Source organism: Lepidochelys kempii, chromosome 6 (genome assembly GCF_965140265.1).
Source record: "Lepidochelys kempii isolate rLepKem1 chromosome 6, rLepKem1.hap2, whole genome shotgun sequence".
Classification (NCBI taxonomy): domain Eukaryota; kingdom Metazoa; phylum Chordata; order Testudines; family Cheloniidae; genus Lepidochelys; species Lepidochelys kempii.
In genome coordinates, this window is record NC_133261.1 from 52,612,188 (window position 1) to 52,629,590 (window position 17,403).

General features: G+C 41.3%; 1 protein-coding gene across 4 annotated transcripts in view; it reads left to right on the forward strand.

The window, feature by feature from the left end:
- The window catches only part of PDHX (pyruvate dehydrogenase complex component X), a 97,965-nt gene that overhangs the window by 39,862 nt on the left and 40,700 nt on the right, over positions 1 to 17,403 (forward strand). For all 4 annotated transcript variants that reach the window (XM_073347928.1, XM_073347930.1, XM_073347927.1 and 1 more), the window contains one exon: positions 3,739 to 3,837. In XM_073347928.1, the coding sequence (XP_073204029.1) occupies positions 3,739 to 3,837 (99 nt within the window). The remainder of the gene's footprint in view (positions 1 to 3,738; positions 3,838 to 17,403) is intronic.

Below are 17,403 nucleotides of genomic sequence, written 5' to 3' on the forward strand. Positions count from 1 at the left end.
GTTATACTAGCATAACTCCCTGTGTGGACACTCTTATTCTGGTATAAGAGTTCCTTTTTTTCAGTTTAGCTTATGTCACATAGGAAGAATTTTAAGCAAAACTGAAAAAAATTACTCTTGTACTGGAATAAGAGTGTCATGTAAGGGCTTCTCAGTAGAGAGGTGTGGAATGTTCAAAAGTGTTGACTTAAGTGTGCCCTCTCATTAAAACTTATGCAAATTTGTAAGGACACCGTGGTAATAATCAGTCAAAACATCTTCATCACTGCAGATAACACAAAAATTGAGGGAAATAAATAATGAAGAGGACAGGATACAAAGCAATCTAGATCACTTGGTAAACTTAGCAAAAGCAAACAATATATGTTTTTATTATGGCTAAATGTAATACATCTAGGAACAAAGAATGTAGGCCATACTTACATGATGAGGGACTCTATGCTGGGAAGCAGTGATTCTGAAAAAGATGTGCAGTCATGGTAGATAATCAGCTGCATATGAGTGAGTGTCTAGTGTGATGCTGTGGCCAAAAGGCTAATGTGATCCCTGGATACAAAAATAGGGGAGTCTTGAGCAAGAGCAGAGAGGTTATTTTACCTTTATATTTGGTACTGGTGTGACCACTGCTGGAATACTGTGTTCAGTTCTGGTGTCCACAATCCAAGAAGGATGATGATAATTTGGAGAGGGTTCAGAAAAGAGCCATGAGAATGATTAAGGGATTAGAAAACATGCCTTATAGTGATAAACTCTAGGAGCGCAATTTATTATTAGCGTAGCAAAAAGAAGGTTCAGGGGAGACTTTATCACAGTACCTACATGGGGAACAAATATTTAATAATGGGCTCTTCAATGTAGCATGGTCCAATGGCTAGAAGTTGAAGCTAGACAAATTCAGCTTGAAAATAAGATGTAAATTTTTAACAGTGAAAATAATTAACCACTCAAACCATCTGCCAAGGATCATGTGGATTCTCCATCACTGACAATTTGTCAGTCAATGTTGACTGGTTTTAGAGCAGCAGCTGTGTTAGTCTGTATTCGCAAAAGGAAAAGGAGTACTTGTGGCACCTTAGAGACTAACAAATTTATTTAAGCATAAGCTTTTGTGAGCTACAGCTTATGCTCAGATAAATTGGTTAGTCTCTAAGGTGCCACAAGTACTCCTTTTCTTTTCAGTCAATATTGGATTTTTTTTTTTTTTTTTTGTAAAAGATATGCTCTAGGAATTATTTTGGGAAAGTTCTATGGCCTATGTTATACAACAGGAATGACTAGATCAGGGATTCTCAAACTTCATTGCACCGTGATACCCTTCTGACAACAAAAATTACTACATGACCCCAGGAAGTGGGACCGAAGCCTGAGCTCACCCAAGCTCCACTGCCCCAGGTAGTAGGGGACCAAAGTCGAAGCCTGAGCCCTGCTGCCCCAGGTGGGGGGTTGAGGGGACCTAAAGCCAAAGCCTAAGGGCTTCAGCCCCAGGTGGGTGGCTTGTAACCTGAGCTCTGCCACCCAGGGTGCCATGGTTTAGGAAAGGTGTGGACAAATTGGAGAGAGTCCAGGAGGGGAGGGCAAAAAAAAGATTTAGGAAAATCCTGACCTTCGAGGAAAGTTTAAACGTGCCCATTTTTTTCAGTCTTGAGAAAAGAAGAGTGAAGGGGGAACCTGATAAGTCTTCAAATGTGTTACACAGAAGTCTAATAGTTCTCCATGTCCACTGAAGGCAGGACAAGAAGTAATCGGCTTAATCTGCAGAAGGGGAAATTTAGGTTAGATATTGGGCAAAAACTAACCTTATAGTTAGAAAGTAAGATCTGGAATAGGCTTCTAAGAGAGATTGTGGAATCCCTTTCATTGGAGGCTTTTTAAGAACAGGTTGGGCAAACACCTGTCAGTAATGGTGTAGATAGACTTGGTCCTGCATTAGCTCAGATGGCTGGACTTGATGTCTTCTTGAGGTCCCTTCCAGTTCTACAATTGCTATGGTTCTATGAGTGTTGACCACTATACAATTCAATTATTTTTTTAGCTTCTTGCCTAACTATCTGTCCAATTTTTGTTTAATTTTGCTACTAGCATTCAGGCGGTCCTAATGCAAATAGAAGACACTAATTGGAAGACACTAACTGAGGCCTCTAACAGCATGCTTGCTATAGTAGGAGAATGATTAGAGCACTAACAAGGTTTAAATCAAGTGCTTTGACATCAGAGATTGTTAGAACAGAAACTGATTCAGCGACACTCCTAATCACAAATACGTGACAACTAATTGAAAATCAAATTAACATCTTTAATAATTTACTTTCCTTGTCAAGCTGGTATTACCACACTTGGAATTCTTGTGTGGTTCAAAGGGCTCAGGTCCTACCAGCTCTTCTGTTTATCTGTTCAAGACATTCTTTCAAGAATTTGGGGAAATAAGATCTGGTCTCAAGTACTAATGTTGCTCTGTTGTTTTTGCGAAATTAACTTTTGCACCTAAGAATTCTAAAGTCTGTCTGAGTTCACTATGTTCTCATGTCATATAAATTATGTTAAAATAAAATGAATGCTCTGGAACTTTTCTCCAATATACCTCTCAATTAAAATGCAGAATTGGGTTATGATGTAACCTTTGTAGTTTCTGTATGGCAGTGGAGATCAGTGTTATGTGCTCTAGATGATGTGCTTAACTCTGTCTCCTCCTGGAAAGTTACTGCAAAGCATATCCCACATGGGTTGAGATGACACAGATACAACTTTATAATGTTTGAGAGTGGGAGGAAACTGCTTTAAACTTGTAAAGCTGAAAATGAGATTAGAATTATTTGCATAAATTCCTTATTTCTCAGTCCAGATGATCTGTTGTATTTCTAGAAGTTTGTCCAGTAAACTTAAGTATAAAAGCAAAAATTGAAGATATTAAGTATGAAGATAGTTATAATTGAAATTAGACAGAACTAATGATGCAGTTGTCACTACCTCACCTGCTATTAAAGAAGATCATGCTTGTGTAGATATGTATACATTGCCTTTAAAACTGTGGCTGGCCTGTACCAGCAGGCTTGGGCTGTGGGGCTGTTTAATTGCGGTGTAGACTTCTGGGCTCGGGCTGGAGTCCAGGTTCTAGGACCTTGCAAGGTGGGAGTGTCCCAGATCTTGTGCTTCTGCCAGAGCCTGAATGTCTACACTGCAATTAAACAGCCTGTAGTCCAAGCCCTGTGAGTCCGAGTCTGCTGGCACAGGGCCAGCCACAGACATACCTTGTGAGACCATAAGCATACAGGGCCAGCTCCTTTATACTGCCTTGCCAAGGGATTATATATGCAGCTGGAATATCTGTTTCTGTGGTGATTACCTGTTTATGTGGGGATCCTCCAATGGTGTTGAGGCTTCTGTGTCACCCCATTCTTTGCTGGTACCATAAGGTAGATGGCTGGGACCCCGATGTTGGGATGATGCCCAGCTGTGGTTTCAGCTCCTTGGGGTCACTAGTAGCTGTAGTGTAACCTCAGAGCTCTGATAAGCTGGTATGGTAGAGCCACCCCTTCACATTGCAGCCCTGGGATCAGGGGAGTACAAAGGTGAACTTTATACTACCGTTGCACAGACACCCACTGACTTGTACTGCATTCTCTCCAGCTGGAGCTGAGGCTCTGGACCATAGCATGTGGTGTCGAGAACCTTTTGACATATTATGTGTAAAATACATTCACCTAACCCTATTATTTAGGTGGTTTTCTTTTTTAACTTCAGGATTCGCTTAAGTCCGGCTGCCCGCTACATTCTGGAGACACATGGACTTGACCCAAGCAATATTACTCCCACTGGGCCTCGAGGAATCCTCACTAAAGAGTATGTATATGCCTGCTATAATTAATCCAAATATTGTATTCATTTCCTTGTTTCAGCCTAGCCCGAATTCCAAGGTGTTCAGCATAGAAGACCCACTTGTTCTCTCACCCTTTTCCTTGGGGGACTTGATTGTTTGGATGGCCAACAGAGGATGTGGGAGTCTGGTTTTGGTGACATTGTAAGAAATTTGTATTTTTCCTTGTATGATCTCTGGAACAGGGACTGTCCAGCCATGGGACAGCTGGGAGAGATAGTGCAGCCCTCCCATTCCCCTTAGCCCGCTACTAGAATGATTGACAGCTCCCAAACTGTCAGCTGGCACAGGGGTTTCTTTGAAGAGCTCCCCCACATGCACAGAGGTGAATAAAGGGTCAGAAGAAATAGCAGAGGCCACCCTTCCCTTACACCTGTTATATGGGGATCTGAGCCCCTGCTTTCCCGCACATGGGTCACTGCTGTAGTCTTGTATTTTATTTAAAGTGAATTTAGTAATGCTGTATTACGTCACTGTGAGTTCAGCTCTGGAGGCTACAGTTTCAAGTTCAACAAAGTAAAAGTCATCTCTGCTACTTGCTTCAGATTTAGAGACTCTAGTAACGCGTAAAGACCAAGGATAGTGACTACACATGTATTTACAAGTACAAGGTCTAGTCTGATTTACAAGTTTTATTAAAGTTACAGTTAAAATTAAAGTTGATTACCCGTGCATACAGAAATCCTAAAAGACCTATGCACAAGTTACAAATATGGTCATACTCACATCCTTAATGATATTCTTAGGGTCTGATGGATGCCTTGCCAGTTGATCATCAGTAGAGGGTTGGTTCCTGCTGAAGTTTTCCCATAGGGAACTCATTTTATCCAATCTGGGAGCCCTCTTTTATCTTGTGATTCTGACTAACCTAACACTCTGTGCATGTGCATGAAGGTATCCATCTTCTTTTTCCTTATTTGTATTGTCCCCCAAGAATATTGGGTTACCTCATTTTTCATAGGTTGTAGTTTTTTATTCTCATTAGCATTTACACACATGGTGCACCCTGCAGTTAGGGCATGTGTTAGAAAAATGTGACTACCCAGTATCTTGTAATCAAAAATTAATCTTAAATTTAATTTTTTGCAGTGCCACCCATTGGCACATCTATTTCCATAACTTTGTGGCATAGGATCATTCTTTGGTCACTTACTTATGTCAAGCATTTCTTAAGCCTAAGACCTAGTATGGCTAAGCTGATATCTCACATTCCTCAGCCTGTAGGCCTTGCGTTTCATCCCTACTTACTTAGATACCTAATGCATAATTATCACTTCTAGATACTTATCAATCTTATACTTCAATAATCCTACAATTGAAATCTATTTATCCTACAATGATTATATATGACATAGCATATGAGCTAATTATAACATCACACAATAAATGAATGATAAAATGAAGTAATTGGCTGCATTGCTGACCCCAGCAGACACAAGTATTCATCTGTGGAGTCCAGGGTCTGATTTGCTTCCAGTTTAGTACAGGTAGGCTAAAGACATGAAACTTAGTTCTGAAATTCCTCAAAGTTTAAAGAGGTTGGGGTCTGGAATTCTGTTTCACAACCATCTCTGTTTTTAGCCTGTCTTTAATTCTGTTGTGAATGTTGAGGATTCTGGGATGGTTTAATGTGCTCCTTAGATGCCTTAGACGCACTACGCTCTCCATTAAGATGTGGTTTCAGTCAAGGAACCCAGCAGCCTTTGGAATTCGGTGCTCATTTGTTAGCACTATAGATCAGGGATTCCTGACCTTGAAATGATGACCCTCCAATCTGCATGTGTGTTCTGGTAAGGTTGTGTGGGAAGGGTTTCCTTCAGGAAACTGATTTTGTCCTGGACTAACATGAAGGGAAAAGGAGTCCAGGAGAGCTGGCTGTATTTCAAGGAATCCCTGTTGAGGTTACAGGGACAAACCATCCCGATGTGTCGAAAGAATAGTAAATATGGCAGGCGACCAGCTTGGCTTAACGGTGAAATCCTAGCGGATCTTAAACATAAAAAAGAAGCTTACAAGAAGTGGAAGGTTGGACATATGACCAGGGAAGAGTATAAAAATATTGCTTGGGCATGTAGGAATGAAATCAGGAGGGCCAAATTGCACCTGGAGCTGCAGCTAGCGAGAGATGTCAAGAGTAACAAGAAGGGTTTCTTCAGGTATGTTGGCAACAAGAAGAAAGCCAAGGAAAGTGTGGGCCCCTTAATGAATGAGGGAGGCAACCTAGTGACAGAGGATGTGGAAAAAGCTAATGTACTCAATGCTTTTTTTGCCTCTGTCTTCACTAACAAGGTCAGCTCCCAGACTGCTGCGCTGGGCATCACAACATGGGGAATAGATGGCCAGCCCTCTGTGGAGAAAGAGGTGGTAGGGACTATTTAGAAAAGCTGGACGTGCACAAGTCCATGGGGCCGGACGAGTTGCATCCGAGGGTGCTAAAGGAATTGGTGGCTGTGATTGCAGAGCCATTGGCCATTATCTTTGAAAACTCGTGGCGAACGGGGGAAGTCCCGGATGACTGGAAAAAGGCTAATGTAGTGCCAATCTTTAAAAAAGGGAAGACGGAGGATCCTGGGAACTACAGGCCAGTCAGCCTCACCTCAGTCCCCGGAAAAATCATGGAGCAGGTCCTCAAAGAATCAATCCTGAAGCACTTATATGAGAGGAAAGTGATCAGGAACAGTCAGCATGGATTCACCAAGGGAAGGTCATGCCTGACTAATCTAATCGCCTTCTATGATGAGATTACTGGTTCTGTGGATGAAGGGAAAGCAGTGGATGTATTGTTTCTTGACTTTAGCAAAGCTTTTGACACGGTCTCCCACAGTATTCTTGTCAGCAAGTTAAAGAAGTATGGGCTGGATGAATGCACTATATAAGGTGGGTAGAAAGTTGGCTAGATTGTCGGTCTCAACGGGTAGTGATCAATGGCTCCATGTCTAGCTGGCAGCCGGTGTCAAGTGGGGTGCCCCAGGGGTCGGTCCTGGGGCCGGTTTTGTTCAATATCTTCATAAATGATCTGGAGGATGGTGTGGATTGCACTCTCAGCAAATTTGTGGATGATACTAAACTGGGAGGAGTGGTAGATACGCTGGAGGGCAGAGATAGGATACAGAGGGACCTAGACAAATTGGAGGATTGGGCCAAAAGAAATCTGATGAGGTTCAATAAGGATAAGTGCAGGGTTCTGCACTTAGGACAGAAGAACCCAATGCACAGCTACAGACTAGGGACCGAATGGCTAGGCAGCAGTTCTGCGGAAAAGGACCTAGGGGTGACAGTGGACGAGAAGCTGGATATGAGTCAGCAGTGTGCCCTTGTTGCCAAGAAGGCCAATGGCATTTTGGGATGTATAAGTAGGGGCATAGCGAGCAGATCGAGGGACGTGATCGTCCCCCTCTATTCGACATTGGTGAGACCTCGTCTGGAGTACTGTGTCCAGTTTTGGGCCCCACACTACAAGAAGGATGTGGATAAATTGGAGAGAGTCCAGCGAAGGGCAACAAAAATGATTAGGGGTCTGGAACACATGACTTATGAGGAGAGGCTGAGGGAACTGGGATTGTTTAGTCTGCAGAAGAGAAGAATGAGGGGGGATTTGATAGCTGCTTTCAGCTACCTGAGAGGTGGTTCCAGAGAGGATGGTTCTAGACTAGTCTCAGTGGTAGAAGAGGACAGGACAAGGAGTAATGGTCTCAAGTTGCAGTGGGGGAGGTTTAGGTTGGATATTAGGAAAAACTTTTTCACTAGGAGGGTGGTGAAACACTGGAATGCGTTATCTAGGGAGGTGGTAGAATCTCCTTCCTTAGAAGTTTTTAATGTCAGGCTTGACAAAGCCCTGGCTGGGATGATTTAATTGGGGATTGGTCCTGCTTTGAGCAAGGGGTTGGACTAGATGACCTCTTGAGGTCCCTTCCAACCCTGATATTCTATGAGTCTATGAAAACCACTCCCTCTCTAGGCAGACTCCCACTGGTGGTATTCTTCTTCACACACCTGTTGAGCTGCTGTAATATGTTGGCTCTGTATGGTTTGAAACCTTATATCAAAGATGACAAGGTTTGGTAGGCTTGAGTTGAACACAGTAACAAAACAAGAAACTATGAAAGTGTTTCTTTTCTTAACCTTTGTTTCCTACAGACTGCGTCCTGGTTTGGATTAAATAGTGAGGTGGATCGATGGGGTATCATTTGTAAAGCAGCACATTATCAGAAAGCTTTTTAATTATATAAGTGCAACTGTAAATTATGGTGTGTAACTAGTCCATGGCAGGTGGGAACCCTCTGGGACTCTGAACTATCTAATTAACATCCCCTAGTTGTCAAGGAAATGTACCACAGATTCTGCTAGAGAGGTAATTACAGCTAAAAAAATGTCTCTCTCAAAACTTGTGTTTCATCTGTTCAAAGAAGTTGACTCGGAAATCATAGACTTTAAGGTCAGAAGGACCATTATGATCGTCTAGTCTGACCACCTGCACAATGCAGGTCATAGAATCTCACCACCTACTCCTGTATCAACCCCTAACCTATGTCTGAGCTATTGAAGTCCTCAAATCATGGTTTAAAGACTTCAAGGTGCAGAGACTCCTCCAGAAAGTGACCCCTGCCCCATGCTGCAGAGGAAGGTGAAAAACCCTTAGGGCCTCTGCCAATCTGCCCTGGAGGAAAATTCCTTCCCGACCCCAAATATGGCGATCAGCTAAACCCTGAGCATGTGGGCAAGACTCACCAGCCAGACACCCCGGAAAGAATTCTCTGTAGTAACTCAGATCCCACCCCATCTAACATCCCATCACAGGCCATTGGACATATTTACCTCTAATAGTCAAAGATCAATTAATTGCCAAAATTAGGCTATCCCATCCCCTCCATAAACTTATCAGGCTTAGTCTTGAAGTCGGATAGGTCCCACTGCTCCCCTTGGAAGGCTGTTCCAGAACTTCACTCCTCTGATGGTTAGAAACCTTTGTCTAATTTCAAGTCTAAACTTCCTGGTGGCCAGTTTATATCCATTTGTTCTTGTGTCCATGTTGGTACTGAGCTTAAATAATTCCTCTCTCTCCCACTTCTTTCTTTGTTTTTTTCTTATTTATATGGCTATAGAACCTTTTACTATTGGTTTTAGTTCCTTTTGCAAGGTCCAACTCTACATGGCTTTTGGCTTTTCTCACTTTATCCCTACATGTTCTGGTCTCAATAAGGTAGCTTTCCTTGCTGATCCCTCCCATCTTCCACTCCTTGTAGGCTTTCTGTTTTTTCGTAATAACCTCTCTGAGATGCTTGCTCAACCAGCTAGGTGTACAACTCCTGTCTATGAATTTTTTCCTCTTTCTTTGGATGCAGGCTTCTGATAGTTTTTGCAACTTTGACTTGAAGTAATTCCAGGCCTCCTCCACCTTTAGATCCACAAGTTCTTCAGTACCATCTACTTCCCTAACTAATTTCCTTGATTTTTTTAAAGGTAGCCATTTTGAAATCAAGAACCCTAGTCACAGATCTATTTTTGTTTATCCTTCCATTTAGTTTGAACTGAATTAGCTCATGATGGCTTGAACCAAAATTGTCCCCTACAACCATTTCTTCTATGAGGTCCTCACTACTCACCAAAATCAAATCTAAAATGGCATCCCCTCTTGTCGGCTCAGCAACTACTTGGTGAAGGAATCCATCAGCTATTGCATCCAGAAAAATCTGAGCCCTATTATTATTACTAGCACTTGTCCTCCACCAGAACACCAGACACTCCCTTCACTAGTCTGTCTGTTCCTCTGCCGGCTTCCCCCCCGTTTACAGCTCTGTTTGCTGGCATCTGTGCCGCTGCCTGCCTGGCTACCCTTATAGGACCCCTAGTCAGAGAAGCCCCACCCCCTAATCAGGGCTCAGCTTCTCTCCCAGCACACTGCCCCTACCAGCCTCCACACATATAAATACAAATACCTTCTCCTCCAACAGAACTCCCACTCAAACTCCCCTGTTTACAGCTCTGAAATGTCATTTTTAAAGATATATCCTGCTGTTTTAACCATTATTTTAAAATGGAGAAGTGTTTGTAAGTACCTATAAACCCCCTCTGTTTGATACTGTCTGAAAAGAAAAGTTTGCAGATATCTGTAGACAGGTACTCTCTGTTTGGATGAAATATTGTGTGTTTGTATGAAACTCAGCAAAATACACGCTGTGCTGCACAGCTAAACAATTCAGGCCTCTTTATCAAGTAGGCTAAAAGGTAATTAATCATGGAGTAGAGCACTACAACACAGCTCACTTGGATGTATTTAAAAGCAAATAGGTTGCTTGCTGGTCATGGATATCCAGTGTTGGCCACCAAAGTTCAAGAGTCAGAGAAGTGTAAAACCCAGAACAGAGGTGGACATTAAATGTGGTTTTGTTTGTTTCCACCAACTTGATATCCCAAAAATAATATGCAACTTACAAGATAAGTAGGGTGAACAGATGTCCCAATTTTAGAGGGACAGTCCCAATATTTGGGGCTATGTCTTGTATAGGTGCCTATTACCCCTCACCCCCGTCCCAGTTTTTCACAGTTGCTGTCTGGGAAGGCTGAGGATGTAACCCTGACAGACCTGTATTGCATCATAGCTTGCTCCTTTCAGCAGATTGATTTATTTCATTTCTCCATGGATCTATAGGAGGCTCAACTTGAGCCTGAGATCTTTCTCCATTTGCTCTTGAGTCTTGTGGGCTGGCACGCAGGGGGAAAATACTGTTTTCCTTTTGAAAATATTTACTACAATCAATATTTAAGCAGTGGACTAAACTTTCAGACTTGTGGCCATAAATTCCAAATAACTAGATCTACCAAATATCACGATTTATCCAGTCTAAAATTGTACAGCCCCCATTTAACAGTGCAATGAGTGTGGGTAATGGCTGCTAAGCTTATCTTATTGAATCAGATTCTGACTATAATGCAGTCTTGATTTTCACTCTTTTGATGGCATAGAAGAAGACACCAGACAAGCTGAGATTAGCACCCAAGTTTTTGCTTTGACAAGCTATCCAGTAAATCAGGTATTGACTAGGATCCAATACTTTTTGTTCAAGGAAGAATATAGATTGTTTGGAAAGCTGGCTAGTAAAAGCTTCCTGGATGAGTAATTGCCTCGTGCAACAAATAGAAAGGCATGGCACTTGTGAAAATGAAGACATAATTCAGTTGTACAGACACTGAAAATATCAAGTAAATGTAGAGGAAGCTCTAAAGAAAAAAGACTGGATGATAATAGAAGACAGTATAGGATACAAAGCGTATTGCCTTTTGGAAGGGCCAAAGTCACATGCCTGCCCTGTAAATTCATGGTGCTCATAAAATTAACACAAATATTACATTTAAATGAGATTTCTTCCCCTCACTCTACCCTTCTTTAAATGGTGCAAAAAAGGAGGAAAAGAAGATATGGCTCCATATTTCAATTGTCTTTGTGTTAATCTGTTTAGCAAATGCATCATCCACTTCAGTTCTTAATGGCTAGTTTGCAGTTCTTAATTTATAGTATTTCTTTTTAAAAAATGAGGTAAAGAAATTAATACTGTGGACAGTGTTTGCCTGCATTTTCTCTAATTTCTGCACATTGTAACTTGTTCACATTTTTCATCCCCTTGTCTTCTGGGACCTGCTAATACTCCGCCTAGTTGCGGGTTAGTTATTGTATACATTTCTCCATGTAGCTGTGCCAGTGCATCGGTCCTCACATGCCACATCCATACTGCTCCAATCCTGAGAGCTCTCTGAATGTGACAGATTACATGGTGGTTTAGTGAGATAAATAGCTGTCAAATTTAGACTAGCTTGATGATTCCAAACATGTGAGATATGGTCCATCACTTCTTGAGTTCTTGTGGTTAGAGAAGAAAGCCTAGCAGATTAAACCATTCAACTCTTGATCTTAGTTCTTTGAACATATTTTGCTTTAGTAATTTATCTACAGCTTGTTTCTAGTGGAATCTGAAAATGGCAGTAAGAAGTATATAGCTTTCAGCACAACTAAATTATATGATATAATTTCTGAACTAGCTAACGCACTAATGTTTGTGTGCTATGAGGTTCTGCCTTGCAGTTGCATATTAATGTGCTAAAGATCTTTCTCTCTAGCTTTTTGTCAAACACATTTAGGCATCTTAGTGTATTTTTTGTCTTAAAGCTGGGACTATAATTGTAACAATTTCAAGTTAGAAGCTCTACCTGCTGTTAGCACAGAAGTAGCCTTACAGCAGTATTAAGCCTTCTCATTTTGACTATGGCTTCCTCTCCTCACCCCTTTCAAAATGCACCCCAGATACCCTTCCTCTGCAGTGGCATTGGAAGAGACTGTTACCTCTAATATCATGTGTAGTACCTGTTCTTATCAGTTTAATATCTGATATGTCCAGTAAAAGTACAGAAGACACTCTCCCTCTGGGTATTGTGAACAACATAAAAACTGGAAACAAATATTCCCTTAAGCAGGGACTGAACCCACATGGTAGTGTTTCCTTTGTATGGAGTGCTGGTTTCAATTTTCATTTGCTCTCACTTTGTGTCTCTGTGTAGCAGTTTTTCAATCTATAAAGTGAGGACTTTATTTACAGTTCTATTAGATTAATTATTGTTTGCATTGTAAAAATGCTTTGAGGCCTATGTTAAGACACCATACAAGTGCAAAGTATTTGTAACTTTTTTATCCTTAAAATTTGCATTTCAGTATAAATCTCAGGATGCAAGTCATTTTAAAATTCTGTCACAATTTTTAATTTTTACTAAATAGTAATACCCAATGTATAATTAATTGACAAGCTGTCCTTGATCAGTAGTCGCACATTTTCCATGCAAGCCACAGGGAACCAATTTAATTTTTTCAAGGTTGTGGCTTCTAAAGGAAGATAAACACTAAAGTAATTTTTAGTACATTAAACACAATATGCATGTTTCAGCCTATTATTATTTACTTATTTATTTATTAAGCATTTACGCAGTGCTGTAAATGTATCAAAAGTCTGGCAAAACACAGACATCAGGTGCTGTATAGAATGGTTTTCAGTAATATTTTATTGCATGAAAATCAGAGTGTATAATGGAAAAACTACTTCAGCCTCCATCTCTGTATCTGTATGAATAAAATGTCTATTGAGAATGCAACATGCATTACAATCTTTCTAGTTAGATTTTTTTAAATAGCTGACTGCTCGTTCTGTACATGGTAATTTGCGTTTATTAGATTACGATGTAAAAGTTTAATGGCTTTATTATATTGGATTTAAAAAGAGCTTGCTCCAAATGTGAAAAGTCAAATAATTAACTGCTTTTGTTGTTTTTCACCATAACTATCAACTTGCAACTCTGTAAGTGGTACAATGTTAGGTTTATGCTGATAGGTGGTTGTTGGTTTGCTTAGCAGAGACGATATGGCAGTAAATGATCAGTGAGTACATCACACTGGAAAACACAATCAAGGAACTCTTATACTTTCTGGACTCTTAAACTGACTCCTTGATTTAGGGAGAGATTTTAGGGAAGGGGAGACAAAAAGTAATTACACACAATGGCCAATTACAGTTGCCTTTTGTCAGGGCAATTCAGAAGTTGTTCCCCTTCTGTGCCCAAATGGATTGGAGAAGAGGTGGTGACCCAGCTCAGACTCAACAGAGCAACACTCCATGGAACAGGTTGCATCAGACTAAAGAGTGCACAGCCTACACAATCAGGGTCTAAATCCAAAGCCCACTGAAATCAATAGAAGGACCCCAACTGACTTCATTTGCACTGGACTAGACCCTCACTGTTTATGCTGGAAAGCTCTGTGTTGCTCTGTACCCAAGGTTGTTCTTTAAAAGTATAACCTAGCTTTTATCTCTTGTTGGGTTTTTTTCAGGCCAAATTGCAGGTGGGATTTCTGGTTTTAAGGATGAAATAAAAACCATGTCATCAAAGTAAACAAAAGCCAGAGAGAATAGGTATTCTTCAAGTGTGTGTCAGTGTGGATCCCATGGCAGTTGCACATGCACCTCGTGTGTCCAAGACTGCACCTTTTGAATAGCATTGTCCATTGGGGCTGCACATGCACCTTGTGCTGCCTTGTACACCTGTGTGAGGGCACGAAGCCATAAAGAGTGGAGCAGTTGTGGCCCTTCCTCTTGCTGCTTGAGACCGAATGTAGTGACCGTTCAACCCACTACTCTCCTTAGAGATTTAACTTTTTTCTTTCCCCCGGCTACAGTCTGTGAAGAAAACTTACCTTAAAACTCCCATTTTCCTTGACTTAGATGTTCTGGAGAAAAAAGAGAGAGAAAACTGTTCATGACATGCACCTTCCCCTCACACCTGTACAGCAGGGTGAAGTACTTTGCATCATGCTTCATGGTGGACTCTGAAATGTCATGGTTCAAACCACATTGGTCTTGTGATTGACTGATTTCTATCAAAGATGGACATATTTGTTGCCTCTTCAGCTGAGGGGAGAGCCACATCCCTGATGATGCTCTGTATACAAATCCTTCTCTTCATTTACCCACAAATCCAGTGCTGCTGGGTTCAAGTTACATCTGCTAGAGAAATTCATGTGGGTCACTTTGGAACCAAAGGTGACAGAATGAGACCAACGGCCAGTGCGCTCTCAAACACACACCATACCCTGGGCTCGGTGGAGGGTGCGGGGACATGAAAACGTGATGCTGGTGCTGACAGAGTCGGCCGTGGAGATTTCTGTGTTGACAACCTCAACGTCCATGAAACCCACAACACCAACAGCCTTGGTGCTGGCATCTCAGGCAATAAAGTCAGCGCCTCTGCAGAAGGTCAGCACCAAAACACAGAGCCAAATGGAGCATAACTCCAAATCAAGCATAACCCCAAGCATAAGAGGAAGTCCTAGAAAGAGTACATAAAACCCCACTTCTCCAAGGACAGGAATGGAATGGCTTATGGGCAGAAAAAGAAACCTGGTACTGACACTAGCATCATGACTGAGCCTGGCAAGATCCTGAGATACATCTGCATTTATCTGCGTCTCCCGAGGGATGTTCTTCATGTTGAAAGGATGACTAGCACAGGAGCCAGGTGGCTGTGCAAAAGATTCTGATCTTGTATGCATGAGGCACATACTTACAGTGAGATCCACCCTGACTACAACGTGTTGAAGAACTACAGTTTTTGTAGGTTATTTTTATAAAATATGAAGCACAGAAAGCGTCACTCTTTGCAGGGTATCTCTTTCAGTATATTAACATTCTTTGACCATCTTTCTCTCTTTCTGGGGCCAGGTCTACACTAAAAAGTTACATCGAAAAATCCACACACCTGAGCGACATAGTTAAACGTACCTCACCTCCTCCCCCTGTAGACAGCACTAGGTTGATGGAAGAATTATTCTGTCAACCTAGCTACCACCTTTCAGGGAGGTGGATTAACTATAGCAACAGGAGAACCCTTCCCATGGCTGTAGTGAGTGGCTATGCTGAAGTGCTAGAGTGGTGCAGCTGCAGCGGTGCCATTGTAGCGATTTAAGTGTAGACAGCCTGAGTTTTCTATCCATCCTTGTACTCTGACGTTCAGCAGAAGGAAACTGAGGTGGCTGAGGAACAGCACAGTACTTTATAACCACCACCAGGGATGCCAGCGTGCTCCCCAATGGGCACCATGTACTGCAAGGTTTTGTTCATTTATTCAGGTTTGCAGAATTGGGCCTTCTAAATACGGTTGTTTAGGATATTCTGTTTCAGCTTGTCTACTTAAACTGTAAACTATACAAGTAGGCAGCTGCATTTGAGAAAAAGGTGTCCGAATTATGCAGAAAACTTCCTAAATCTGAGCTTCTGCTAAATTAGTACTTCACATGGAGACACTGAAAGTATTAGCTGAAAGGTTTCTAAGTATCTGGGCCATCTTATTATAGTGGTGTAGTGAAGTGTAACTCTGAGTTGCCAGTCTGTGCAGACTCCATGTGGTAACAATTTTGACAAGGAATATTCAATTACTCTAATACATGTGGTGGGAAGGAAAATGTGTGCTTACCAATGAATGTTTGCTGTTTTGACAATAGGTTTACCTGTCGTAAGATTTGCTTCCCCTCTGTGCTGTGTTAATGGGTTTTAGAAAAGCAGTGTTGCTGCCAACCTTATTTTTTTTAAAATATTATAGTAGTTTGATATGAGAGGCCTTGTGTCACCGGCCAGCTTTATTTGCAGGCCCCTGTCTTAAGAATGTTTTGTTTGTACCCTGTGGCATTAATAAATTGGTGTTCTACTGTGTCTTTTTATTAATCAGTTGAATTGCACAGATTCTGTAATAAGAAATTTAATGTGCTGCACTTACAGGATCTAAAGACTTCTAAATGAATCTTCTAATTTAAAAATAAAGATCTGTTTTCCTAATAGTTTTATATTTTTGTACACTTAAAATCTAAAGAAATCAATCAAACAACAATAACCAGATGGTTTTAATTAAATACTTATTACTGCCATGTTAAAAAGCAGAAATAATTTCCCTTTGTCTTTTTGTGTCTTCTTTGTGACCATTTTCTCAACTAAAATGTCTAGTTTTTTCTTTAAAAATCATTTTATTCAGTAAAAGTTTTTCATCTAGTAGAGGATCTATATTAAATAAGTGTTTGATTTTAAAAGAAATTCAAGTATGAGTTTAATTTGCAAAAGTAAGTAAATTCTTTCTTTCTTAAGGGTGAAACTGCTTCCTTAGCTCACCATATTATGCTTAGGTACTTCAGCAAATGATATTTGTATCAAAGCATCTTTGTACACCTGTGTTATTGACAGGGTATGTCGAAAGAAAGACTGAAGACATTTGACATGGGTTTAATCAGGCCACAACTTTATTATTAGACGTCTGGGACGACCTAGCAGATAACAGTAGACAGTGTAGATAACCCCATGTTTATTCCATAATTACTCGGGGGGGTGGGCGGGGGGGAGGGAAGGCTTTTACCTGCTACCTCTCTTTTCCCCTCCGGGTCCCGCCAACAAATCCATTGCCGGGACCTTAATCCCTCCTCCCCACCCCCCACCCCGTCCCATAGGAGGGTTAATGTGAGCTATAAGAATGGGGGGTTGGCTCCCTGCCATACCAACCATAGGAATCCCCAACTGCCCTCCATTCGTTCCTTTCATGAACTTCTCTTTTTAAGTCCTTTTCCAAGCCATTTATCCGATCACTGTATACTTTTCCTGTGGAGTACCTACACTTGACATCCGCCCTACACTTAAATAATGAGTTGCTTCAACCTTGGTTCATGTAAAAAGGAAGGCTCAAGGCACCATGCTGCCCCTTTTCAAAGCCTGCATTCCCAGGGGATGCCCCTTTTGCAGCAGTTTTCATCTCTTCCCCCACCCCAGCCATAAAGCACTGTTCCCTTCACTCACAGGGGAAGCTCTTCACACTTTTGTTTTTAAAGCATATTTTCACAAATACACACTTATATCAGAGTAAAGAGATGTGAAACTTTATTATTTCCTAATCAAAGAGCTGTATGGTCTAGTAGACCAAACATAGGGCTGGGAGCAAGGTATTCCAGAGTTCTAGTTTTG